The sequence below is a fragment of the Pipistrellus kuhlii genome, unplaced genomic scaffold (genome assembly GCF_014108245.1).
Source record: "Pipistrellus kuhlii isolate mPipKuh1 unplaced genomic scaffold, mPipKuh1.p scaffold_m20_p_3, whole genome shotgun sequence".
In the NCBI taxonomy this organism is placed as follows: domain Eukaryota; kingdom Metazoa; phylum Chordata; class Mammalia; order Chiroptera; family Vespertilionidae; genus Pipistrellus; species Pipistrellus kuhlii.
In genome coordinates, this window is record NW_023425529.1 from 162,017,577 (window position 1) to 162,045,565 (window position 27,989).

Consider the following 27,989-nt stretch of genomic DNA (forward strand, 5'->3'; position numbering starts at 1 on the left):
CCAGAGAAAATAATTTATTTTTAATGTTTCCAAAGTTCTCAGCACTTTCATGGCATGCATGACTTAAATGTATATCATAGGAGAAAAAGAAACCCACCATCTTTTGAAGACCCTCAGTCCGATTACTAATGTTTTGATAGCTACTGAGACCATAGAACATTTTTTCCTCATGTAACTTTAAATCTTAAGAATAAGTCTCTGAGCAGAACACTTAACATGTCAAGAATGCATGAAGCCTGAAGGATGCTTTATATGTTGTTGAAGTTTTTATTAAAGCTAGCTTTCATTATATAAAATAGATGCTCTCTGAGAATCACAGACTTACAGATAGAGCTGGCCTTGCTTTTTCTTTTACAGACATGGAAGTGGCAGCCGGAGAGAGATGGAGTGACTTACCTGGGCCCTGCACCTAATCATGGGTGGGTGACCCCAGCTTAGCCTGTGGTCTCCAGGATTCAGCCCCTTTTCCAATCCTCCACTGCCTGCTGCCCTCTTTGAAAGACTTCTATGCAAAAGTATAAATAGTTCACATAGAGTAAACCTTGTGTTGCACATGGGCACTTCCTAAAACACAGTGAACCACACTTTTGGAAGTCAAATCAAAATGACACATTTTGGGCACACCTTCTGTTCACAGGAAATCTGAGTGAATTTCCTGTCCTGAAATAACCCCAATTCACTTTCTCCTAAACCAGGTTGCGGGCCGGGCAGCAGGCACACTCTGGTGGAAGATCTTCTCAAGTAGGAGGTAGGATCCACTCAGTGATTTTTCAGAACTGCAGACAAAACGCCCATCTATCCCTGTGCCACGGACGGTCCTCTTTGACAACACAAACACCAGAAAAATCGGAGGGCAATGTGAGGCGAAGACAAGACTGCAGCTCACCAATGAGATGAAGGTTTCTGGTTTGGTTCTTGGGTTTTTTTTTTGTGACAATGTGTATGTTAGTTTCCAAATGTGTACAACTATACGAAGGGCTGGAGAGGACATTATGGAGATTGCAGGTATGTGAAAGGAACAGACTCACTTGATTTTTAAATCTATAATTCTTCACTCATAAAAGAAATATTCTTCATGGAAAAATGTCTTTTTAAGTGTAATAAAATACATTTCTTTAAGAAAACATACTTTACGAAACTTCGTAGGAAGTTCAAATGACATTATTGGAAGTAAAATAGACCTGCTGACTTGCAAGCTGTTTAAAATAAAACTTTCCTGGAATTATCGCATACATGTGCCATCGCTTTGGAAACTAATAGCTATTAAAAACTATAAAATGATTTTCAGATGAACATCTAGAGAAAATTAAAAAAAAAATAGATCTGGTAAATCTAGATATTCGATAATTCAAAAAATATAAATCTTGAATTCCTGGCACCAAGTTTAAAAAAAATGTTAGATTCCACAAGATCATTTCCTTCTGGGCACACACGTTAGCTTTGACTTTATAAAAATACAATATCCTACCAAGGACACAAATCCTTTTTTTAAGTGTAATTACAATATAATTCAGCGGACTGTGGTAACTGCTGGTGTTCACCTGAAATCATGAATTATCGGCATGCTCTGCAGTCCTGCTAGCAGGCTCTAGTGCTTTGTTCATAAATATAAAAATCATGCAGAAATCTCCTAAAGCAACAGCTATGCGACCCCTCTGCGGACATTCCTCAGCAGCTCTCTTCTGAGTGTCTCCCACGGTGTCCAAGCTCCGCCACCGTGTCCTTCAGGCAGAGTGAGATGGTCATTCCAGTTCCGTGGCTTCTGAAATCAGTGACACGTGTGCACAGAAACGGACCAAAATGTCTCCTTGTCGGTGGCAATGCCTTTTACAATCCTAATCCATGTTCATTTTCTGCCTAGAAAGGGCTGTGTTTGCCACCTGTGACTACGGGCCGTGCATATTCTACGAAGTCATCTATAAGAACAGGCCATGCTCCTAAAAACAAGCAAAAATATATATTTTTAAATGTACATTTTAGAGCAGTATTTAAAAAAAAATTTTTTTTAAAAAATATATTTTATTGATTTTTTACAGAGAGGAAGGGAGAGAGATAGAGAGCTAGAAACGTCAATGAGAGAGAAACATCGACCAGCTGCCTCTTGCACACCCCCTACTGGGGATGTGCCTGCAACCAACGTACATGCCCTTGACGGGAATCGAACCAGGGACCTTTCAGTCCGCAAACCGACGCTCTATCCACTGAGCCAAACCAGCTTCGGCTAAAGCAGTATTTTTTATTCAAAGCACTGTTTTCATAATCTAACACTTATAGTTAAAAAAACTCAAATGATTTTTAATTTCCACAGCTTGTGCTTCACTTAACTGCTGAAGTTATCCACTTCGTCTGCTCTAGCCGGACCTGGGCCGGCAGTTCCTGGTGTGCTCGTGTAGGCATGGCCCTCGCTGACAACAGTGGCACCAGGGCCAGTTGGGGGCAGGGGCTACTAAGTGTGTGGTTATGTTCATGTAGGTAAATGTAAGCTGGACTCATCAAATTAGCTTAACCAGCCTAAAGACATGAGGCACCAAATGGGATTACATCTTGGAACAGCTTTTTCCAAACACCTGTCTGGTTCTACGGTTCTGCCAGGGGCTCTCTGCATGCCCATATTTTAAATGCTTTAGAGAACTGTCTTCTTGATTAAATAAACCCTATTTTTCTTGTGTGTGATTTACAAGATACAATGAAGTGGATACTATTATTTTCATCACCACCTCCATTTCAGCAATGGGGTAAAGCCAGGAGTCAACTGGATCTATCTGACCCCAGTGTCTGTGTCATCATCACTGTCCTCTATTCTCAGGTTCATCTGACCCCAATGTCTATGACACCATCACTGTTCTCTATTCTCTGATTTGTCTGACCCCAGCGTCTGTGTCACCATCGCCGTCCTGTGCTCTAGGGCAGGAGAACTTAACATACATATCAGCATTTGTGGTGATCACCCAAAGCACAACTACAACTTCTTGTACCTTCTTCGTCATAGTTAGACATGTCATCTGCAATCATATTCCCAAAATCCAGAAGCAGGTTCCAAGTGTCCCTTGGGATTGACCTTTTGTGATGTTCCTAATACAGAAGAGAAGAAAACCACCAGACTTAAGACAGAGCCATAACTCTCAGATGCACCAGTGATCTCAGTGCATAATTGGATGAGGAATAAGCATCATAAGAAAACTGTTAAAAGTTAAAAATAGATAAATGTTAAGAGTTACATAATACCGATGCTCAAATATAGAAAGTAAACTTATTTAAAAACAAAACATGTAAAATACAAAGATTATAAGCTCCTGTTACAGTCAAATACAAGGGTAGCATTTTTAATCTCTTTGTCTCACCCAGGACCAATTCAGAAACAATGCAGGGCAATTGGAAAGTTGTATTTTGATACATTAAATTTCTATACACTAGATAGGTTTTGCAGTGTATCGGGACAATTTTCTATAAGTATCTTCGTCATTCTATATTCCAGATCTACCACAGATATGGAGAGGAATATAGCACCATGTTCTATGGCTCACCAGCCAGCTGCAGGGGCAAACCTGAAACTCCAGCACTTCTTTCATCCTGCTTTCTTCTTACAGAGGTACTCATCCCCTGGTTAACATTTATCATTCTCATGCCTGTCTTTGTACATATAGTACATGCACATGTATTCATAACAACTTGGATGCTTGTTTTACTTTTTTTTTTTTTATAATATATTTTTATTGATTTGAGAGGAAGGGAGAGGGAGAGAAACATCAATTATGAGAATCATTGATCGGCTGCCTCCTGCACGCCCCCTAGTGGGGATTGAGCCTACAACCCGGGCATGTGCCCTTGACTGGAATCAAACCCGGGACCATTCGGTCTGCAGGCTGATGCTCTTTCCACTTAGCCAAACCAACTAGGGCTGTCTTACATTTTAAAACATTTATGTAACTACTACCAAATCCTATGTAGTCTTCTGCAACTTGTTTTTGTTTCACCAACACTGTTTGAAATGTATCCAGCCTATTGCATATAAATCTAGATTGATTCGTTTTCATTCTCTTCAGTTGTATTCTATGCATTTACACTCAGTTTTTGCCCCCTCTCCTGCTTATGGACACTTGGCTGTTCCCAGTGTTGCTGTTAAAAAGATGTGAGAGGAGGTGGCCGGCATGACCTATGGTCATGGTTTGGTTCCTGGTCAGGGCACATGCCTGGACTGCGGGCTCGATCCCCAGTGTGGGGTATGCAGAAGGCAGCTGATCAAAGATTCTCTCTCATCGCTGATGTTTCTCTCTCTTTCCCCCTTCCTCTCTGAAATCAATAAAAACATATAAAAAGTTATTTTATTTTATTTTAAATATGGGTGCAGATTCTCAGGGGAATGTCTGCAACTGAGGTTACTGGCCACAAAATGAGAAAATGTGACCTCTTGTTAAGTTGAATGTAGGCATCATCATGCTACTTCAAGGAGGGTCTTAAAATTCAACTGTTCTCAGGAGAGGGATGTGTCCTCAGCCAGGTCAAGGTTCCTCTCACATCACCGATGGAGCTGACAAGGGAGAGCTGGCCACATCTGGTAACACATTGTCTGATTTGGAGTCTGGAGTGTCCTTGTACTCCAAACACTCCAAACAGCCCAGAGTGACCCCCACTTCCCTTGTTTCTCACTGAAAGGAGCCCTCACTAAGAAGGCCCACGTGACTGGAATGTCTGTCTCCAGCATAGATAGACTCTCTCCTAAAGGGGCCAGCTATGCCCTCCTTCTCTTCTAGGCATCCTAAAATACATCTTAAAATGGCATCAGACTACGAACCCACACACAGTGGCAGGGTTCCACTGGACGATACAATCCCGCATCTGAAACCCCAGCCGAGGAGTCACTTTCGCAATCAGCATTGGAGCAGCCCTGCCTGAAACTCAGGGGCTGCCACACTCCACAGGTGGCTAAACTATGCGGCAGCCTGTCAGCTACCTGGTGATCTTAGCATAGGGCTTTGATTTACCTCAATGCCCACGTGTAATACTTAGGTGAGATAAAATGCACAGCCACACAACCTGCTGACCCGCTTCACACTGGCTCACATGGCAAGAAGCAGGAGGGCACTTACCAATAAAAAGGTGTTCCAAAGATCTAAAAACTTAAACCTTCCAGATAATACTAAATTCCAATATGCCACAGCCATTTCTAAATCTAGCAAGAAGAGAGAAAGAGCAGTTAGTAAATCCCAATTTCTTTTTCTATTGCACAAAAACAATAACTTCTTAGCACATTGATATTCAAATAAAAGAGTAGTCTTACCCAAGAATAATATGAGGTGTAATCCTTATAGAAGTATTCTTTTAAAAAAAATATGTACATATTTTTTTATTGATATCAGAGAGGAAGGGAGAGGGAGAGAGAGATATAAACATCAATGATAAGAATGCATGCCCCTACTAGGGATTGAGCCCTCAACTCAGGCATGCTCCCTGACTGGGAATTGAACCTTGATCTCCTGGTTCATAGGTCAATGATCAACCACTGAGCCATGCCAGCTGGGCCAGAAATGTTCTTAAAATTATGGTCAATCTAATTTATAATCTAATTTTATAACTCTAGACAAATATCTTCAAAAAAGGATCTGTATTTTATGTTATTTGAACATGTAAATAATTATCCCCTAATCAATAATTTTTGGAGACTCTCATTTTCATATGCATCGGGCTTCATTTAAACCTGAGCTAAGCTGGATACTATTAATGCATATGGTGGTGGTGTTTTTTTTAAGTAGATCAATGTGCTTTCTAAGTGATGAACTACAAGTTAAACAATTTTAGAAATAAAGTGACAGTGTTTTTCAAACTGACTTGCCTTGCTACTATAAAAATTAAAACAGAATCTGATTCCAAAGTAAATCATACAAGCTTTGTAAGGACTTTGAATTCCTTAAGACATAGTTAAGATAAATAAGAGGTTTAGGGAAAGCACTTTCACTGATGTAAGTATGATAGAGTTAAAAATCTAGAAGGTTATTAATCAAAGTCAATGACCTCATTTACCCTTGATTGGAAAGTAGTGATCATTTCACCACTTCTATGCAATACTATGTTGTAGAGCTCAATCTTAAGATGACACCTTAATGTAATATGAATGCTGGCTTTTAGGACTGTGTTATGTTACCCCTAATTCATAGTTTTTTGAATATTGAGATTAATTCTCTGCTCACCAGAAGTTTAATATCTTTACTTTTTATTTGCTTGACATAGAAAGTACAAAAAGAGGCCAAGAAGTTTACTTCTTAAAAATTGATAACTTTTAATCATGTTGAATAGTGCTCACCACTTTTAGATAGTAAAAGAAGAATTATAATGTAATAATTTCCTAATTATATATTTACATGTATGTCAGATAAAACTAATGTGAAGAGCAGGTGAATAAATATTTAAGGTAACATTTTAAATGCAAAATACTAAAAGATTTTCTTTTAAATCTTGTTTGGTCCCACTTGGACAAAAATTATTAAAGTTACAGCTCTAACCTGAGATTTCCAGGATAGCTCATTATTAAAAAGAGGTGTATGAACGGCCATCAACCTGAAATAACATGCCCATATTTCCTATGTGTTTGAAGTCCATGATAGACTTTCTCAGTCTTAAATATCCTGGAGTCTTAATCAGAAAGAAATAAATGGTCAGAAAATGTCAGTGAATCAATAGCATGGAAAGGCTCGCTGAACCTTACCTATGGGGCCCGCAGTATAATGCTAAGATGGTTAGTCTTGTCCAGCTAAGTCTACATCCTTATCACTTAGGAAGAACGTTAATTGAAATCTATACTCAACTCATCTTAATGATGAAAAGTCTCACACTGAGAAATGGAGGTAAACCTGGGAAGGAAAGAAAAATAATTTTATGGCAGACATTTAATCTAGTTACTCTGGATGAGTTTGGTCCCAGAAATCCCTTATAAAGTTCCTGGTTTGTATGTTTGTAAACGACACAACCAAAAGTAAACGTAGGCATTTTCAATATTTAGTACTGCCTATGTAAAAATGTTTAATATTATCTAGCTATTTACAAGATAACAACAAACTCAAAATGCTAAAACTCGAGAGCTGAAATCATGAACAACAACTACTCCAGTGGCTATCAAAATAATTTTTATAGTACCTAGATTCTTTCCAATAATCTCTGAAAAGTCTCATCTCCTGAGTAAGAAAATGTTTAGATGAAGGTGTTACTATTTTAAATCTATGTTTGTGATGCTCCATTTAGAATTAGATAATAAAAATTACCCTTCTCTCAAAAAGAAAAAAGAAAAAAAAAATCTTTGAGCAGATATAAAAATTAGCTAACCATGGGACTATTCCTTTAAAAAATCAATTTCCCAAAGCCAACTAATTCCAGACTCTAGACAGTATAAACTATGCTAAGCTTCTTACATTAAAACTAAGAATCAAGTAGCTTTAATTATCTTCTTTATTATGTTGACTATCAGTTAAGTATAGGCTAAAGAATAATCATATATAAAACAATACTTGAAATAATCAACAACATAAACTGATGAACAAAAACAGATCCAGAGACAGGGAAGCATTGATCAGACTGTCAAACCTCAAAGGGAAGGTAGGGGAGGGTGCGGGTAAGGGTAAGAGATCAACCAAAGGACTTGTATGCATGCATACAAGCCTAACCAGCACAACAGGGGGCTGGGGGAATAAGAGGGGTTTGGGAAGGTAATGGGGGGATGAGGACAAATATGTAATACCTTAATCAATAAAGAAATTAAAAAAATAAAACAATACTCATAATCAGACACACAAACATGAAGGAAATGAAGGATAAATCCCTTTTTATTACCCTTTTCCACTAACATCCATGCTTTTTCTAGGAACTACAGGAACACCTGTATCAATCTCTTTAATTTATACTGAATCTGTTAGGACAGACCATATAATATAATTTGGAAATCATAAATTAAATTGTTCTGTTTAGGTTGTGTAGTCATAAAAGTATTTGTCTTGCTTTATTTCTTTTTTTAAAAATTCTTCAAAATCTTCTAAAACAGAGACTCTAATGTATTTGAAATGTTCAAATAATTAAATTATTTCCTGAAGAGGCTATTATTTTCCTTAATACAATTTCATACTCTCTCTCTCTTTTTTAATCCTCAACAGAGGATATTTTTCCACTGATTTTTAGAGAGTGGGAAAGGGAAAGACAGAGAGAAATAATAATTTGAAAGAAACACATTGATTGGGTGCCTCCTGCACACGCCCTGATCAGAGCTCAGGCTGGGGAGGAGCCTGCAACCAAGGTTACATGCCCTTGACTGGAACTGAACCTGGGATCGTTTGGTCCACTGAGCCAAACCGGCTAGGGGCATATTCTCTTAATTAGCCTCATAGAGCAAAGAAACAAAATCAGTAACTGTTCTAATTCTCTAGTGAATTATTATTTTTAAATCCTCACGTGGGAGGGAGGCTATTTTCCCCATGTTCTCAGTTAGGACTGCTGCACACACACCATGTGACATGTCCTCAGGACTGCACACTATGTTACATGTCCTCAGTCAGCACTGCACACACACCATGTGACATGCCCTCAGTCAGGACTGCACACACACCAGGTGACATGTCCTCAGGACTGCACACTATGTTACATGTCCTCAGTCAGCACTGCACACACACCAGGTGACATGCCCTCAGTCAGGACTGCACACTATGTTACATGTCCTCAGTCAGCACTGCACACACACCAGGTGACATGCCCTCAGTCAGGACTGCACACACACCAGGTGACATGCCCTCAGTCAGGACTGCACACACACCAGGTGACATGCCCTCAGTCAGGACTGCACACACACCAGGTGACATGCCCTCAGTCAGGACTGCACACAAACCAGGTAACATGCCCTCCTCAGTCAGCACACGCTGCAGCAGCTTTCTGAGAGAGCAAGAAACCTTCTGTCCACACCCAGGAGGGAATGAGCAGCACATCATTTTTAAATGGCTCCAGCCCTGGTATAAGCAGATGAGGGAACACTGCATGAGGAAATCACTGTGCTCTTTGGCAATGTCTGTGGCTTTTAAAATTTGAGGTGAAGTCATTTATGCTAAAACAGAACTGTGGACATTTTAGGAGATTTAGAATTGTAATATGCTCATACAATATATATGCATAGTATAAAACAAGTAAATTGAAACCAAATAATATCAAATGCAAGATGCAGGTAGAATGGAAATACAGCAGGAAGAGGCACATTGTGGGATCTCACAGGAAGAGAGGGTTTTGACACATTTGTTTGGGAAGAAAATTATCGATTTCCAGTTTGGCCTGACATCAGTGAGGATGTGGTTTCATAACCAAGTGCACAGACTGAATGGAAAAGAGTCCACGGCGGAACCAGGTTGACGGTTGAGCATCAGGAGAAGCAGAAGCTGGACTTGTCTGTCCTCACCCCTCACAGAGGCCGGCCTGGGCCAGCTGACTGAGCTAAGGGGCCACTGTGGGCCCGGGCCCTGACGAGCCCCTGCGATCTCTGTGGCTCACAGGGGTACACCTGGAGAAGAGCTTTCCTAACGCTTCCAGAAGGACCGCAAGGAGGCAAGACTATGAGGCATTAGTAGTAGGCCCTGATTAAATTAGACTTTCAAAAGCTTCCAGTTGTGATAGTGCAGAGTGGAGCACGGTCTTGTGCCCCTTCCTGCTCTGAGCACAGTCCTCAGTGCCACTTCCTGCTGAGCACAGTCCTCAGTGCTCCTTCCTGCTGAGGCACAGTCCTCAGTGCCCCTTCCTGCTCTGAGCACAGTCCTCAGTGCCCCTTCCTGCTCTGAGCACAGTCCTCAGTGCCCCTTCCTGCTGAGGCACAGTCCTCAGTGCCCCTTCCTGCTCTGAGCACAGTCCTCAGTGCCCCTTCCTGCTGAGGCACAGTCCTCAGTGCCCCTTCCTGCTGAGGCACAGTCCTCAGTGCCCCTTCCTGCTGAGCACAGTCCTCAGTGCTCCTTCCTGCTGAGGCACAGTCCTCAGTGCCCCTTCCTGCTCTGAGCACAGTCCTCAGTGCCCCTTCCTGCTCTGAGCACAGTCCTCAGTGCCCCTTTCTGCTGAGCACAGTCCTCAGTGCCCCTTCCTGCTGAGCACAGTCCTCAGTGCCCCTTCCTGCTGAGGCACAGTCCTCAGTGCCCCTTCCTGCTGAGGCACAGTCCTCAGTGCCCCTTCCTGCTCTGAGCACAGTCCTCAGTGCCCCTTCCTGCTCTGAGCACAGTCCTCGGTGCCCCTTCCTGCTCTGAGCACAGTCCTCAGTGCTCCTTCCTGCTGAGCACAGTCCTCAGTGCCCCTTCCTGCTCTGAGCACAGTCCTCAGTGCCCCTTCCTGCTCTGAGCACAGTCCTCAGTGCACTTTCCTGCTGAGCACAGTCCTCGGTGCCCCTTCCTGCTCTGAGCACAGTCCTCAGTGCCCCTTCCTGCTCTGAGCACAGTCCTCAGTGCCCCTTCCTGCTCTGAGCACAGTCCTCAGTGCCCCTTCCTGCTGAGGCACAGTCCTCAGTGCCCCTTCCTGCTAAGGCACAGTCCTCAGTGCCCCTTCCTGCTCTGAGCACAGTCCTCAGTGCCCCTTCCTGCTCTGAGCACAGTCCTCAGTGCTCCTTCCTGCTGAGCACAGTCCTCAGTGCCCCTTCCTGCTGAGCACAGTCCTCAGTGCCCCTTTCTACTGAGGAACAGTTCTTAGTGCCCCATTCCTGTCCATCTTCCTCATCTAACACAGAAGTGCTTGCTGCCTAAATCTGCACCTGCCCTGGATCTGTTGATAGAAGGAAGGAAAGAATGTCAGACTGAGGGTAAGAATGTCTACTACACACACCTGCAAACATTCATGAGTGAAAATCAGGACCTGAGACCAAATGCTTACAATTGATTTTTCTATGAATTTTCAAGTCCCTTTCTGGTTTTCTACCTAATTTTCGTCATCCTATATAATAAAGATGTAATATGCAAATGGTTGTTACACCATGAAGCCTAATGACCGGATCACGGATTAGCCGGAGGGTGGGGCAGCGAGCTACAAGCAGGCGCGGGAGAGCTATAGGAGGGGGCAGCAAGCTATGGGGGGAGGGGAGCAGCGGGAGCTATAAGAGGGCTGGGCAGCAGGTGGAGAACTACTGGAAGGCAGCAGTGAACTACGGGTGAGCTACTGGTGCACAAATTCATGCGCAGCACTACTAGTCTGATAATAATGCTTTTATTTATAAAAACTTTTCTTAAAAATGTACTTTCCAATATACCAGCTTAATCTCTATATAATTTTCCCTTCCAAACTTATAAGAGATTTTAATGAATGAGACATAAGTAAGTTTGTTATAATAGGCACAAAATGTAGGTCAATATAGATTTATTTTTATAAAGAGAAAAGAGAAAAATAAACTATATAGTACTTAGGGGCCAAACAAATTCAAATAAGCAGAATAGCCCTGGCCGGTTTGGCTCAGTTGGATTCGGCCCTTGAAGAGTCCTGGGTTTGATTCCGGTCAAGGCACATACCTTGGTTTCAGGTTCTATCCCTGGCCTCTGTTGAGCACAAACTAGAAACAATCAATTTATGCGTGTCTCTGTCACATCAATGTTTCTCTCTCTCAATCTCTCCCCCTCACTTCCACTCTTTCTAAAAATCAATGGGAAACATATCCTCAGGTAAGAATTAACAAAAAAAAGAAAAGGGAAAAAAAAAGAAAGAAAATAAGCAGAATAAAATCTTCAAATAAACAAAAAATTAAAATTTTAAGTTAACACATTTCCGAATGCACCATACACGGTAATAACACAAGTTATAACAAAATCATACACCTCTGAACGGTGTTGCAGGTTCGGTTCCAGACCACCGCGATAAAGCCAATATCACAATAAAGTGAGTAACACAAGTTGTTTGGTTTTTCAGTGCACATAAAATTTACGTTTACAATACACTACAGTCTATTAAGTGTGCAATAGCAGTATGCTCCCACAAAACAATGTACATACCTTAGCTTAAAAATACTTTATTGCTACAAAATGCTAATCAACATCTGAGCCCCCAGAGAGTCATAATCACTTTGCTGGTGAAGGGTCCTGCCTCGATGTTACTAAAAACACAGTGTCTGTGAAGTATAATAAAATGAGGTGGGCCTGTACTAAAGCAATCCAATGCACATCAGAATCGGTTTCAAGTAAGTTAGTTTAAATCTCCAAACCAGGACAAGACTAATGTCACCTGGCAATCTTAGCAACGCCATAGGCGGGATCACACACCTGGCCAGTACAAACGTGCCCATTGCTGACATTAACTACTGACCTCTCTAACTCATTAGTCAACTAGATATCAATATGAGAGAACATAGAGCATTTGAAAATTCATTCACATTTTAAAATTCAAACCCAGAATTTGAGAGTAATATTGGTTGAGGTATTCGAGTGTATGGTACTACAAACCGGTCTACCTGCACATGGAGCAAATCAATGGAAAGGGCGGAAGACGCAAAGAGGGATAATAACATTACAGCAGGCGGGACTGACATCTTGTTGATCAGGTTCACTTAGTCTCAAGTTGTGGCTTTTTACACATTTGGATTTTATACTCACCTAAGCCTTTTTGCCCAGGGTTCTTAGCAAAGGTAAAAGTAAACTGATAGAAATCCTTAAACTTCACAGTGTCCTTAAGCTCCTGCTCCAGTCTTGGTAGAAGAGTTTTCAGCTTTTCTGTGCTGTCACACCTGTGATGAGAGGGGGGGGAGAAGGGGGAAAAAAGAGGGTGCTTTGTCAAGGGGAGGAGACCAGTCTCCCCAATCCTCAGCAATTCTTAGCTTCACTGTGATGTGGTGCAGCCTGAGGCTTGAGTCAAAGCGGGGTGGGTAGGTGGAATTCTCATGGGCCTCTTTCTCCAGCTAAAAAGCCTTTTAAAAAGCCTTGAAATGTTCTAAAACTGATTATGGTGATGATTGCACACAGTTCTTTGAATACACCAAAACTAGTCAATGGGTGAATTGTACAGCATGTGAATAATGTCTTAAAGCTGTCATTAAAAGAAAAATACAAAACTGCTTGCTCTCCTGTGTGTGAACTGAAATAGGAACACGTTTTAACTCTGCAGCTTCAATCACAGAGGCCAATGCCCGGAGATGACAGAGTGACACCTCCCACTTCCTCAGTGATGTCGTGGAACTGAGTTACACTGCCAGCACCATACTGTTCCCTACAGAAGGAAAATAAACCTGTGGCACTTTAGCTACTGCATCACGGGGTTTCTGCACTACAGTGGATTAGATTTAAAACATCCCAGTATAACGAAACACAACTCTATTGTTTTAAAATTGAATTTGCCTTCCAAAGTCAATAACAGTTAAGATATTAAAAAGCATGTAAAGAGGAAGCTAGAATAGCAAACCATACAGTTTGTCCTTTTTATCTTGATTGCACAGCAAGGAAGAGAACAAAAGCAACACTTCATTTACCCACACACCCGAGCAGAGCAGGGCTGAGGAAAGACAACTGAGCAAGTCCTGGAGGGGCGGGAACTATCCAGACCAGCAAGTCCATGACAGCCCCCAGCCCTGCCCACAGCCAGTCAAGAACCAGCAGGCAGCAGCACCTGGGGCGTGGCTGTGTGTCCTTCCCCATTTCAACCCCTTTCCTCCACGTGGCCACTTCCTCGCTCTTCTTTAGGCCCCCATCACTCCAACAAGCATCCTTGACAGTGTGTTAGTTATTCCTGCGTCTGAACCTTTTAAATGGGACCTCACGGTAAGTATTATTCTGTCTCAGGCTTTCTGTGCCAACATTATGTTTGTAAGGCTCATTTGTACTGACAGTGTGGCTGAGGCTGGTTCATTTCCATTGTCATATAGCATTCCATTAAATTCCTATTTTATTTTAATATTTTTAATTGATTTTTTACAGAGAGGAAGGGAAAGGGATAGAGAGCTAGAAGCATTGCTGAGAGAGAAACATCGACCAGCTGCCTCCTGCACACCCCTACCGGGGATGTGCATGCAACCAATGTACATGCCCTTGACTGGAATCAAACCTGGGACCTTTCAGTCCGCAGACCAACGCTCTATTCACTGAGCCAAACCGGTTTTGGCTTAAATTCCTATTTTATAATTTATATATTCTACTGATGATAAATATTTTGGTTGCTTCTAGTTTTCTGGTTACAAAGAATGTTGCTTAAAATGTTCTGTACATGTGTCCTGGCTCAGATATACATGTGTTATGTTAGACACACCCAAGAGTACAACAGCTGGGTTCACAGGGTCTGTGCACGTTCAGTTTAATAAGTAACGTCAAGCAATTTTCCAACGTGATCACCCCATTTCACACTCCACCAGTAGTACACTAGAGTTCCTGTTGCCTCACATTCTCACTAGTATTTGTGACTGTCTTATTTTCGCCACTCTAAAGAGTGGGTTGGGAGGTTCTATTTCATTGCGGTTTTAATTGTACTTCCCCAATGAATGAGATTGAGGACATACTTGTATTTTCACTGGTCATTTGGAAATTCTCTTTTGTGAAGTGCCTGTTCAAGTCTGTTGCCCATTTTCAATTAGGTTATCCTTTCCTTATTGTTTTATAGGTTTTTAAGTATTTTCAAAGTACTTCAGAGTATGGGATGCCTGTCTACTGCCTTGATGGTGTGTCTTGATCAGCTGTTATTTTTAGTATAGTACACTCTATCCATTTTCTTTATAGTGTTTACTTGGTGATATTTTAAAACTTTCCCAACTGAATAATCATAAAGCTGTTCTCCTACATTATTTTCTAGAGGCTTCTGCCTTTAGCCTTTCAAATGGAGATCTACAATCCACTTGGATTGTTGGTTCATTTCCATTGTCATATAACATTCCATTACATTTTATGTGTGGTGTGAGGTAGGGAATCAGATGAATTTTTTTTTCCCCCATATGCCAATTATCCCACGACCTAAAGTGCTGCCTTTGCCATAATCAAATGTACCTGTATACATGGATTTGTTTCTGGGCCCTCCATTCTGTTCCACTGGTATATTTATCTATTCTGGTACTCAATACAGTCTTACTATAGTTTGAAGTCCTGACTAGCTGATAGAGCAAACCTTCTCACTTTGTTCTTTTTTTTTCTTGAAGAATTGTTAGCTAATCTCGACCATGCATATTCATATATATTTGAAATCTACTTGTCAAATTACACACACATAAACCTCCTATTTATTAGAGATCATATTAAATGTATAGATAAATTTAGGGATCAAACAAAAAGTGTTACAACCTATAAATGAGGTATATTTCTTCATTTATTCAGGTTTCCTATCTCTGAGTGAGTTAAATTAGATTTATTAAATAAATAAATTAGATTTATCCTAGGTGTTTTGTATTTTTGATGCTACTGGAAATGATATTTTTAAAAATTTGTTTTATTTTGTTTCATTATTACATTCATTGTTTTGAAATACCAATTTTTGTTTGCTGACCTTGTGTCCTGTAGTCTGGTTAAACTCAAGCTTGAGGTAAATCAAAACTGTGTGGTGTTGGGTGAAGGACAAACAGACCATGGAATACAACAGAGAACCCAGAAATGGAGCAACATAGACGATTTTTTTGTTTTTACAAAGATGTCAAGGTACTTCATAAGGTTTACTCAGCCTACTCAAGAATCCTCAAGCCCCCAATGAAAGTATGTAAGATGAACTGTTAAAGGCAGGTACTCTAGCCACAGACAACAGTTAACAACCAGGAAAAAGTGTGGGGAAAAAACAAAACAGAGCAGACACAAAAGCCAAAGTATATTTTAAAGCTTAGTGCTATAATATTTAGACTGGAAGCCAACAGTTTCTGCATCCCTACTGGCAAAAGCATTGAGATTGTCTTTATAATACACTTTTGAACACATGAATGATATTTTTGCTTGGTACATAACACTTTAATATTTACAAAATGCTTTCAACTTTAACTTCCCTGTGAAATGAGGAGAGCAGTACCATTAACAATCATTAACTGGTAATCTTAAATTACAGTGTATGCTCCTTATAAGAGGGCATGAAATATCTAACACATTTTGCAAAGATTCACACTCAAATCTTTAAAGTATGTTTTAAAAGTTATGACACTTAACAAGATAACAGGCAAGAATTTAAAACATTTACTTGTACAATACATTTTTAGACACTGTCTTAGAAATGCCAGTAAGTGTTTCTATAAGAAGCACTCATTTCCAAATCTCTCATTTTGGGGAAATTTTTTTTTTTTAAAATATATTTTATTGATTTTTTACAGAGAGGAAGAGAGAGGGACAGAGAGTTAGAAACATCGATGAGAGAGAATCATCGACCAGCTGCCTCCTGCACACCCCCTACCGGGGATGTGCCCGCAACCAAGGCACATGCCCTTGACCGGAATCGAACCCGGGACCCTTCAGTCCGCGGGCCGGCGCTCCATCCACTGAGCCAAACCGGCTCCGGCTCATTTTGGGGAAATTTTTAACAGATCAGATATTGTATAGTATGCTCATGGAATACTTCTTTAATAGGTTGTTTTCCATTCTAAAAGTACTAGTAATTCATCTAGGCTTTCCTAGTGCAAAGAACATGAAGAAATACACTATTGCACCAATGTTCTCTTTTGTTTTTTGGTTTTACAAAACCACCAGAAATGTGGTAAGATAACACCACAAATCAAAGTCTTGTATAGCTTATCATTTAAACAGATAAGGCTGACAAACATTACAGTTTCATCAGTTTAACGGGAAAAACGCAAATGCTCTATTCCCCCATCTGCACTGGAATGCTGAAGCACATGCCTTAAGAACATGTTTACTTTAGGCTTTCAAGCTCCTTGAGCAGCTAAAAAAAAAAAAAAAGCTAGTTTAAATTGTCAACACTGAAATATCAGAACATCAGCAAGTCAAGCAAGTTGGCTTTTACATGGCCTCCTGAAATAGTTCAATAAGTTTAATGATTAAAAGACATTTGTTATGTGCTTTCATTTACTTCTTGGATTTATCTGACAAGTGAGAAACATCTTAAGCTATTAATGAAGCTTTAATCCCAACCTTGTAGGTGGAACAGAGAAATACTACAAGCAAAAATAAAAATGACATTTTATTAGTGTTTAATATAGCAACACACTAAACTATACATTTAGTACACAGTATTATGAAATAAGCTGAAGAGCTGAAAACAAACAAAAACACTCCGATGCTTACTGTCAATTTAAAACTGGGGGGGAAAATTAAAAAGTAGAAAAATAAGTTACAAAAGGGATTAATCTGAGAAAAGATTATTAAATAAAACTTAAATTGGAATTTAAAGGGACACCAAAGGCTTCATATAGGGTAGCTGCATAAGAATTTTATAAGGTATACCAATAAAATAAATTAATATGAAATTATTGTTTACCGACTGAAAAAGAATTAATGTTGAAAGTATTTTCCTTTATGAAAAATTTAAACTGAGACCAATTTACTTACCCAAGCTCGGTCATGCCATCTACAAATTCCTTTTTGCTAAATTCACATTGAGTTGCTGCCCTGAATTTCCATGCTATAACCAAAACGCTGATACTGGCAGGATCTAGGCTTAAATCATCACAAAACTGTTGAATCCCATCAATTCCAATTTTATTTTCATCTTGTGGGTCTATGGTTAAAATTAAGGAAAAAAGTTATACTATTTTGGAAAGTATTACTGAAATTTAGAATTATACATCTACTACATAGTTCTTAGAAAGCTTGTTTCAAATACATCAGCAGACTGTAATTTTCTATGAGAAAGATAGCAACAAATAATGATTTATCTAGCAAATACTCCTATTTTTAAAGTCTAAGTTTCTGGGCTTTAGTGAAAAAAAAAAATCATTGAAATGACTTTGAGAAGATTTCATCATTAACAAAAAATGTAATTTCCTTAAAATAAAATAAAATTTAAGTTTATAAAATTTTAGTTCGCCCAACAGCAAATTGTTACAAAATACTGCATTGTTATTCATAATATTTTAAGTTTTTATCACAACCTCACCTCAAGATTGCTGCTTTTCTTTTAAAAGTGATTTCATTTGCTATAGTTCTAATGCTACTATACAATACCTATTTTCAAAATCATTTAGTTTATGCATCCAGATTTAACAGCTTGGAAATTCAGGTTTCCCCCACGTTTCATTTCTGGTTTATAAATAAAATTAAGAAACTTAGCTTGGAATAAAAACAAAAATTACCAGAAATTCAAAAAGTAAAATCTCTTAAAAGAAGAATCCCAGCAAGATCTCATCAAACTAGATCTAGTAATTTCAGACAGACTGTGTATATCATAATATATTATCATAATATATGTGTTAATTCTGTTCGTTAGAACAGGGATAGGGAACCTTTTTTCTACCAAGGGTCATTTTTTTATTTATATCGTTTATGGGTCATACAAAATCATCAACTTAAAAATTAGCCTGCTCTATTTGGTCAAACATTTCCTTAACTCACCCCTAATGCCTTGGCAGGGCCAGACCAAATGATCTTGGTCTGGACATTCCCCGCCCAGGTTTAGAAGGTGAAAACAGAACTTGTAGCTCCTTTACTTAAATAAAGATTTTTTTTTAAATGATAAACTTTTGTCATACAAGGTTTAATTTTGGTCACTTAAGTATTATGTATTACATGTTAAATATATAAACGAAAAGCATGATTAAATGAATGAAACCACAAATATCCTTCCACCCACCTCTATTCTTGTAATACTATTTCAAAAGTATTAGTGACAGAATAACTGCTGTTGTGGGTTTACAGGATAAGGGTTCTTTAAAACATTCTCACTTGTCTTTCTTTCATTTCTATGCTCCTAACACTATAGATTTTTAGGATAATAGAAAAACTGGTCTACAATGCTCTCACCTAATAAGCAATCTTAATAAATGTCATATTCAATAATATTGAATATTTTAAAGTAACTTTAGAAGCACTTATTCATTGTATATATTAATGCAATAACCAACATTATATTTGTCCTTGAACAACACTGTATATTTATTTTTAGAACCCCAAATGATTATATCATATATCTACTTTAAATAACTAAAATTATGTGAATAATATTAAATGAAGGGATGAAGTTTAAACTAAAGAAAAATGACAATTTTCACTTACATAACTGTATTTTTTTCAAAGGCAGCTGCACATATTTGAATAATTTTAAAAATATGCATAGCATCTGATTTACGAAATTAGCTCAACAATTAACAGCCAAAAAATTTAAAGCATACTAAAGCTTAATTAAAAATAATGTTCATTTTTTCAAGAACTACAAGTACAAATCTTCTTTTAGCCATAGAATATGTTTCTGAACCAAGATTTTAAAAAAAATGCAATTCTCAGTCCATTCTTCACGTCTAGACAGATTAAAATATACACACAGTATTATCAAAAGTAAAACATGAAAATAATAAACAAGAATTTAAAACCACAGGAGTTATACTGTTTGAGTTAATACTTGCTTAAATTAGTGGGGTTTTTTGTTTTGTTTTGTTTTGTTTTATTTTGTTTTACATTTGGGAAATAAAAGGATTTGCCTTAGAAACTCCTAGGGAAAAAACAACATAGTAAACTCTTGAATCTCGCTGCCTCTCCCATCGCAGCAGAGATGTGACATTTCATACGAATCTAAAAGCCTGCCGAGTGATTTCAATCTGTATACACTCAACATGCAGACTTTTTTTCTTTTAATGCAGACTTATTTGTGCAGACTGACTATATTTTTGTTGTTGTTGTTGTTAATCGTCATTCAAGGATTTTTTCCCCATTGATTTTTAGAGAAATTGAAAGAGACATCAATTGGTTGCCTCCAGCATGCGCCCCAACTGGGGCCAGGGATTGAGCCCACAACTGAAGTATGTGCCCTTGAATGGAATGGAATCTGGGGCCCTTTGGTGTGGGCCTGCTCTCTGACCACTGAACCGAACCAGCCAGAGAGCAGTATGGCTGTATTTTGATATGGAAAGCTCCATTTGTGGTGTTGCTTTCAATAAAAATAACAACTGTTCCCAAGTTCCAACAGGTTTCTTTAGTAAGAGCTTTCCCCAAAGCTCATGCAATAACGGAAGTTGTTTCAGTGTTTCAACACTGCTAACTGTGTTAAGAGATGGATGACTTTTCCTGACACCTCAGAACTATTTTTATGATTTGGTACTGTTTGTTTATTTTCATATGTATTTTAATTTATTTCAAAGAGGAAGGGAAGAGAAAAGAGATAGAAACATCCATGATGAGAGAGAATCATTCATTGGCTGCCTCCTATACACCCCCCACTGGGGATCGAGTCCACAACCCGGGCATGTCCCCTGACTGGGATCAGACTATGACCTTCTGGTTCATAGGTCAATGCTCAACCACTGAGCCATGCCTGGCAAGGCATTTTTGGTACTGTTTTTAGACAACTTTCCACTACCAATATTCAGCCTGGATGGTCTGCTTGGGGAAAGACACTCTATTCACAGGTGTAGTCACCTGGTCACGACACTATACCATTGATGGCTCCCCTGCCACTAGTGATCCCAGCAGGGAGAGCTGACTGCCAATCAGTCTTTAGACTCCTCTCTTCTCATCCCACCCATGATCTACATCGCTGAACAGTCACAGTTCCCTTTAAACTGGATTTTGCAGCTGAGTATCAACAGCATCATGAAGGTCTTTTGAACACAGTATCAGAAATTCAACAAACAACATTCGTCTGTTCCCTAGGATGGAGGCGAGCTCTTTGCTGTCCGCCCTGTGGTCACCGTCACCCCTTACCTTTGTACCTGTTATACAGCTGCTCCAGCTTCTTTTTGTCCACCGTGTTTTTCATGGATTCCTTGTGGAACGAGTCTGGGTTCTGGAAGAAGTTGTCGGTGGCCACGTCTAGTTTCCACTCATTCTGTGTTAAGCAGTAGATGGCAGTTCTTTCGCCAGCCTGAGTAAATGCCATAAACTGGCGGACCTTGTCCTTCTGAGATGACTTAAGCTTATGCTTTGGGGTGCAAAAGAAGCAGGAAAGCCCATGAAGCCAATCCAGAGGTTTGTTTCAGCATTCTATTCCTAAGGCCTATAGTTTAACTGGACTTAGTTTTGTTTTGTTTTTCTTGTTGGGTGACTCAACTTCACTTCAGAATTACAGGAAGACAAAGGCTTGTTCTTCATCAGTTAAAAAGACTGCACAGTCTTCTGAAAATTGAAACGACAGCATCTATATAGCAGCAGATAGGCAAAGTCTAATCTTCAAAACATTATGAGAATCAGTATCTTATACAAAACACATTTTGATCTCTACCCACTTCAATTTGCATGAAGCACCTTATTTTTCCCCCTAAGTCTCAGTAAATTCCTCTTAATAACACAGGAGGCCTGATCATGTCATTGCCACCCAACTGTTCTCTTTGGCAATTAATTTCAGGCTCTGATGGATGGAGGAGGACTTCCCAGTTTGAAAACATCTTTTAAAAAGTTTTTCCCAGTTTAAAATCGGCAGAACCACATTAATCAACACATTCACACACAATTAAGCATAGTGTGAAAAAAATTTACGAAAGTTCCAAAAGCAGGCACAAAAAGCTTGTTACAGTTAAATGGATGTGATACTAATAGCAAGAATGTCTGTGTACGTGAGACAGAAATAAAATAGAAAAATAGGGCAGAGGCTGTGAGGCAGTAAACAGCAAAACTGCCAAGTAACTGTACTATATATAGTATATAATGAAACAAAATAACATCTTAATACTTCCAGATATAGGATGGTAAAGTTTCCATTTATCTAAGGTAACTTGATGAAAATGACACTAGAAATAAAAATGATACTCTAATTTCTGTAAATCAAAATGGACTCAACCTACTACATGGTAATACTTTACTCATAAGGGGGAAATTTTTACTTGAGAATTTAAACTCAATCTTGTTTTAAAAAAGATGAGACTGTTTACAGAAACACAAAATAGAATATAACGTACAAAAACATGTAAATGGAAAACAAGCTACAGATGAAGAAACTGATAGGAGGGAAAAAGGAAACTAAGAAAGCCAAGGACACGATACAGACATGCACACCCTATGCAAGAGCTGGAAATTAAGCTCCAAGCTTCCTGGTTGCCAAAGCAGGGAATAAAAGAGGACTGGTTGGAAAACCTGTTTTTATAAGATTGAAAAACCTACCGGGGGCCCAGAAGAGACACAGCTCCTCCTGTCACTGAAACCCTGCGGCTGCTCACGAAAGGGCAGTGAGCAGTGTCCCCTTCGTACCAGGCCGACTCCTCACAAAATGCCAACCGCAAGCAGCAGGGCAGGCTTCCAGAGCTTTTCTTAAGGCACCCTCTGTGCGTGCGGAAGCCGAGGGAGCACAGTGCATGTAATTCAGCAGGAGCACAGACAATGCAGTCCAGTACACTGCTCCCCACTTGTGGTCTGAGGACCCCCAGGATCCATGACAACACAACCATCTTCATAACGATTCCAAGCCACTCTCCGGCCTTCTCACTCCCAGTGGTGTACACTAATGCTTCCCGAGGCTGCATAGCTTGTGATACCACAACAGAGTGAGTGCAGAACCCTTGAGAACCTATCTTTTATTAAGCTGGACATTAAAGATAATTCGCAAAAAGGTAATGCAATGCAAATACATAATGGTTTTATTGTTATTGTTATTATTATTAAGAATATAAATGTTTTTAAACTTTCCATTTCCATTTTTAATATGGCACATACAACCCCCATTAAACAAAAGCTCTTTGGGGTCCCCATAATTTTTTAAAGCGTATAGGGGACATGGGACTAAAACATTTGAGAACTGATCTATGGTAACACAGAAAATAAACAAGTTGGCTACTAGGAACAATGTTGGTCATTTTGGGTGTTGGGTCCCATTTGGAATCTGATGAAAGTCACAGAACTTCCTCCAGGAAAACATATGTGGTACATGTGGTGCACACATGTGCATGCAGTTTTGCATGTAATTTCAGGGTTTTCATAGAACACTTAAGCCCATCTATTGGTTCCTCAGAGGATAGGGGATGGTGGAACTTCGATTAAGAACTGATGCCCGGCTAGTGTAATTCAGTGGTTGAGTGTCAATTCATGAACCAGGAGGTCATGGTTTGATTCCTGGTCAGAGCACATGCCTGGGTTTCAGACTCAATCCCCAGTAGGGGGTATGCAGGAGGCAGCTGATGAATAATTCTTTCTAATCATTGATGTTTCCTTCTCTCCCTCTCCTTTCCTCTCTTTGAAATCAATTTTTTAAAATGAAGATAAATGCACTTAAAAAAAAAAAAAGAACTGATGAGCAAGATCAGGAGCTGATTTGTCTCTATTGCAGCTACTTAACTTTTCCATTGCAATGAAAGCAGCCTTATACAACATGCAAATAAGTGCACATGCTGTGTACCAATACAACTTTATTTACAGCCAAGGCCAGATGGCTCGGTTGGTTGAAGCATCATTCCCTACACCAAAAGGTTGTGGGTTGGATTCCAATAGATGTTCTTTCTCTCCCTCTCTCTCTCTCTCTCTCTCTCTCTCTCTCTCTCTCTCTCTCTCTCTCATCAATATAAATACATCCTCCGGTGAAGATTAAAAAATATATATTTACAAAAACAGGCAACTAGCTTGTGGTCTGTAGTTTACAATCTTGATCTATATCCTAGGGTTTATACATGGAATATATATTCTACACATTATTTCCTGAAATTGAGCCTTTGGAAAGAACTAGAAAAAAGAGTTGCAGGTATATTCTCTGGTAAGATCAAATTTATCTAAATTAGGGCAGATCCCATACGTTCTGATAGTAAGCTGATAAAAATAAAGCTAGCATCTTTTTATGATAGTCTCCCCCAGGGAGGGTGGGCAAAGCCAAGCATTACCTCAGAAAGCTTAAGATAGAAACAGATGTTCAATCTTAAAATGGCACACCATTAAAAATAACCATGATATATTTATTATGAAAATTGCCATCAATGCTAGATTTAAAAACTTTGTCATGGTTGTAAAACAAACTTCAGTATATACACACCATGAAGCATAGTCATAAAAAGAAATAAAGTATTGATGCTATGATGTATATGAACCTTGAAAATATGCTGAGTGAAAGAAGTCAATCACAAAAGTTCATATACTGAATAATTCCATTTTTATGAAATATCCAGAAGAGACAAGTCCATAGAGACTGAATGGAGCAGACTGGTGATTGCTAGGAGCTGGAGTGAGGGGAACGGAGAGTGAGTGTTAATAAATGTGAGGTTTTCTCGGGGGTGATAAAAATGCTTGGAAATATACAGAGCTGGTGGTAGTAGAACACTGTGAATGTACTAAACAGTACTAAATGCAACTAAAACTCTGTACTTTTTAATAGTTAATTTTATGTAATATAGATTCCACTTCAAAAGAAAATTCAGAGTAGTACCCTTGGAACCTTCTAGATTAATCAACAGAGCAACATACTGTCAGGTAACTTAATTATTTAACCAGTTTATATAATTGGTAGATCCATACCAAGTAAATGTTGACAGACAGCTGAAAGATATGATGATGCCTGATCTCAAGGCACTTTATTTGATAATCAGCTCTTGAAGCCTTTCCTAATATGCAACAAAAAATTATATCAACGTGTAAAGGAGAATGCTTTCTGAAAACCCTGGAAGAGAGATGCAGGAGTATATGAACCCAGGCCCACAAAATGGTCTGAAATGTTACTATGTGAAGTCACAAAATGGGTAGACCTGCAGTTAGGAGAAATAAATAGATCCCTCTTCCATTTATTCCAAGTGACTGCTATGTCATAAGACAGATCCTACAACCTTGTACCTCTAAGTGGTATAAAGATACTAGTTATTAATGAACATCAGTAGCCATGGGTCTAAGAATAGCCCATAAGTCTCTGGTTAGAATGAAAAGGAAGGGAACTGTCATTAAAGTTGCAACAATTTGATGTTACCCATTACAAGTTTCTTCACAAAATAATAGCAATTAAAAACAAAAATCATTAAGCTAAGTCTAAAGATTGTATGCTAAATTTGCAAACTGCAAGTTGCAATTTGTAAAAAAGGGAACTGGCATAAAGCTGTCTAGAGGAAAAAGCCTCATAAACGAATTCATTATAGGGGAAAGAAGAAAACTCTGGTCTATTTGAACAGAACTAAATCCATGTAAAACTAACAAAAGTCCATAAACTGGCAGGACCAGAGCTTATCCTTTCAAGAGAATTAAACTAATGGTAGCTTTTAAGGGGGGGGGGGGGACATTTTCTATGTTCAATTGTTTTAGAATATTAAATGTACAAAATTCTTGAAATGAAAACTTGGATAATCCAGCAGAAACGTCAAATAAAATCTCTAACCTATGGAAAAAGTCTCAAATATTTTAGCTGGGACCTTGTAAAAAAAAAATCATTTACATAAGACTTTTAACCACACATAAAATGAAGAAAAAAAAAAGTGATTCTTACAATGAATGCCCTTCCACTTAATACAACAAATTTTCTCTTAGGGTCCACTTACTAAGGGCTGTCAGGGCAACCATAATGATCAAATTAATTATATAAACTTGGTCACTTAGACTCTGTTTCATGCCGAAACCGGTTTGGCTCAATGGATAGAGCGTCGGCTTGGGGACTGAAACAGGTCCCGGGTTCGATTCCGGTCAAGGACATGTTCCTTAGTTGTGGGCATATCCCCAGTAGGGGGTGTGCAAGAGGCAGCTGATCGATGACTCTCTCTCATCGATGTTTCTAACTCTCTATCTCTCTCCCTTCCTCTCTGTACAAAATCAATAAAATATATGGGGGGGGAAATAGACTCTGTTTCAGGCTGGGGGTGGTGGTAAACTCAAGTGTGTCCTTGCACACTCTTGGATCTCCAGCCTGGGCAGTGGTTGCACAGTCCTCTTCTGTAAGTTAAGCCTTCGTTCCCCTTAAGAGCTGGGGAGAGTGGTCTCTGCCTGCGGGGGAGGGGGGCACATCCTGCCTAAGTCCTCAAGTGCCTCCTGGCTGCACTGCTGACCACCCCCCCCCCCTTGGTTTCTATGACCACTCTCTCCAGACTTCCTGCTTCTGACATGACCGTCTTCACCTCCTTCTTGGCCCATCTTCCCAACGGGAGGGTCTGTCTCAGCCTCCACTCTTCCCACTGCACATTCCTCCGGGACTAGTTCTCTCCTGCTTGAAACCTTCTCACTGGCCTCCCAGTCCCCTTAGGACCACGACTAACACTTTCTTCCTGTGCCCTGGAAGACGGCATAATCTGGTTCCCGTCCCCTTTACACGCTTCCTGCTGGATCCCCTTTCCCTGGCTCTTTGTGCTGAAGCCGGGCAGATCTCCTACCACCTATTCTGTTCTTTCCACCCGGAGGACCGCACGCCCCTGGCTGTGCCTCGCAGCCCACTCATATCCGAGAGCTCGGCTCACACTCTGGCCAATGGACACCACTCACCCACCCCACCACAAGGGTTCCTGGAACCTGTGCCACTCCCTACCACTTATCCCAACTGTAATAAATAGTTGCATGCTTAGTGCTCAGCTCCCCTGCTAGCCAGACGTGGGTCAGAATACCAAACCCATGTCTGGCTTGCTCACCCTCCAATCCCCAACATTTTGCACACCACCTTCCTCGCAAACATAAATCACTGACTTTTACTGAATGACTGATGAAGCCCATCGATTGCCATGGTTCCCACTACATTCCCAAGTAATCGGACATTTCCTGAAACGTCTTTTCTGAGCTCCAGATCTATATTTCCAACGAACATAGTGTCTGACCTTTCTTATTTCCCCTCGTTACTATAGTGTCTTCCCACACGAGTCAGTTCTTCCCTCTACATTCTCTGTTTTGGTCAATGATATCACCAGCTGCTCAGATGCCCAAGGCCAGAAACTGCTGAGTCCTTCGTTTCCTTTATTCTCCCTTTCTGAATAGTTCCCTAAAAGTCTCCCCACCCCCACCCCACCCCCTTCTTTTTTCTCCTCCCCCTTATTCCTACAGACAATCTTTGGCTCAAGTCCTCACTTCTTTCTGCTCTAAATTATTACAACTTCCTAACTTGTCTCCCCGCAGTCCTGACCACCACCGATCCAACCTATCCTCTTTGCCAAAGGCTTTTTTTTTATTTTTATTTTTAATAAAATACGAACATGATCAAATCATACACGACCCCACTTCTTTAAAAATCTCCTAGGGCTCCCGTTATCTCCTAAACTCTACACTCAGCGTCCAAGAGAGGCCCCGCCATGGTCGACCCTGAACTCCACGCTCCAGCCACAAATTAATTACTGGCAACGCTGAACGGCTCCGTCTTGTCCGTTTCACCTCCGAGAGGATGCTGCGTAGGCACGAAAGGTCGCCCCTCCTCGGTCACCCGGCTGCTGGTGCTTCGGGGGAAGCACCGGTCCGAGCCCCCACTCTTGCCCGGTGCCTCCATCCCATCAAACCCCATCCCTGCACCGAGGTCACCGCGCACGTCTCGTCCCAGGTCCCGCGGTTCCCACCTGCGCGCCCCTCCAGCTCCAGCGGCGCCCAGGGCGCAGGAGGGCGCACCGCGACCCGCCGCTCCGGTGACCTTCGAGCCCGGCGCTCCCGGGCCCTCCGACCCCGGATCCTCCCCTCTCCCATCCCGTCCTCCCGCTCCCCGCCCCGGGAGTGCGGAGGGGCCGGGGAGAAAGCGACGCCGCGGGCCACTTACCATTCTCCCCGGCGCTCCCCGCTCCCCGCTGCTCGCCGGCCCCGCCGTCTGCGCTGGAGCCGCGGCCGCCGCCTCCCTCCCGCTCCGCCCCAGCCCCAGCCGCTCCTTCCTCTTCCCGGGCTCCCTGGACACCCGCCCGGGGAGGGGCGCAGGGGAGGCGCACAGGGGAGGCGGTGACAGGTCCCGCGGACCGAACTACAACTCCCGGCGTGCACCATCCGCCCGGGAGCCGTCCGGCCCGGCCTCGCCCCTTCAGCCCGCCCGCTCCGCCCCAAACTCCGACTCCTTAGTGCTAGTGCGCCCGGTGCCGACAGTCCTCAGGCCCGCCCTTCCGACGTGCACTGCGCCACCCAGAGGCC

The 27,989-nt window shown here is 40.7% G+C and overlaps 1 protein-coding gene across 1 annotated transcript; it reads right to left on the reverse strand.

The window, feature by feature from the left end:
• On the reverse strand, positions 1–27,885 carry DCUN1D2 (defective in cullin neddylation 1 domain containing 2). The gene is given in 9 exon segments (XM_036455280.2): positions 1–1,937; positions 2,976–3,072; positions 5,088–5,170; positions 12,567–12,697; positions 17,424–17,592; positions 20,727–20,943; positions 27,631–27,651; positions 27,653–27,706; positions 27,708–27,885. Coding segments are annotated over 9 exon segments (993 nt in total). The 5' UTR covers positions 27,849–27,885; the 3' UTR covers positions 1–1,857.
• Positions 27,886–27,989: the final 104 nt, after the last annotated feature.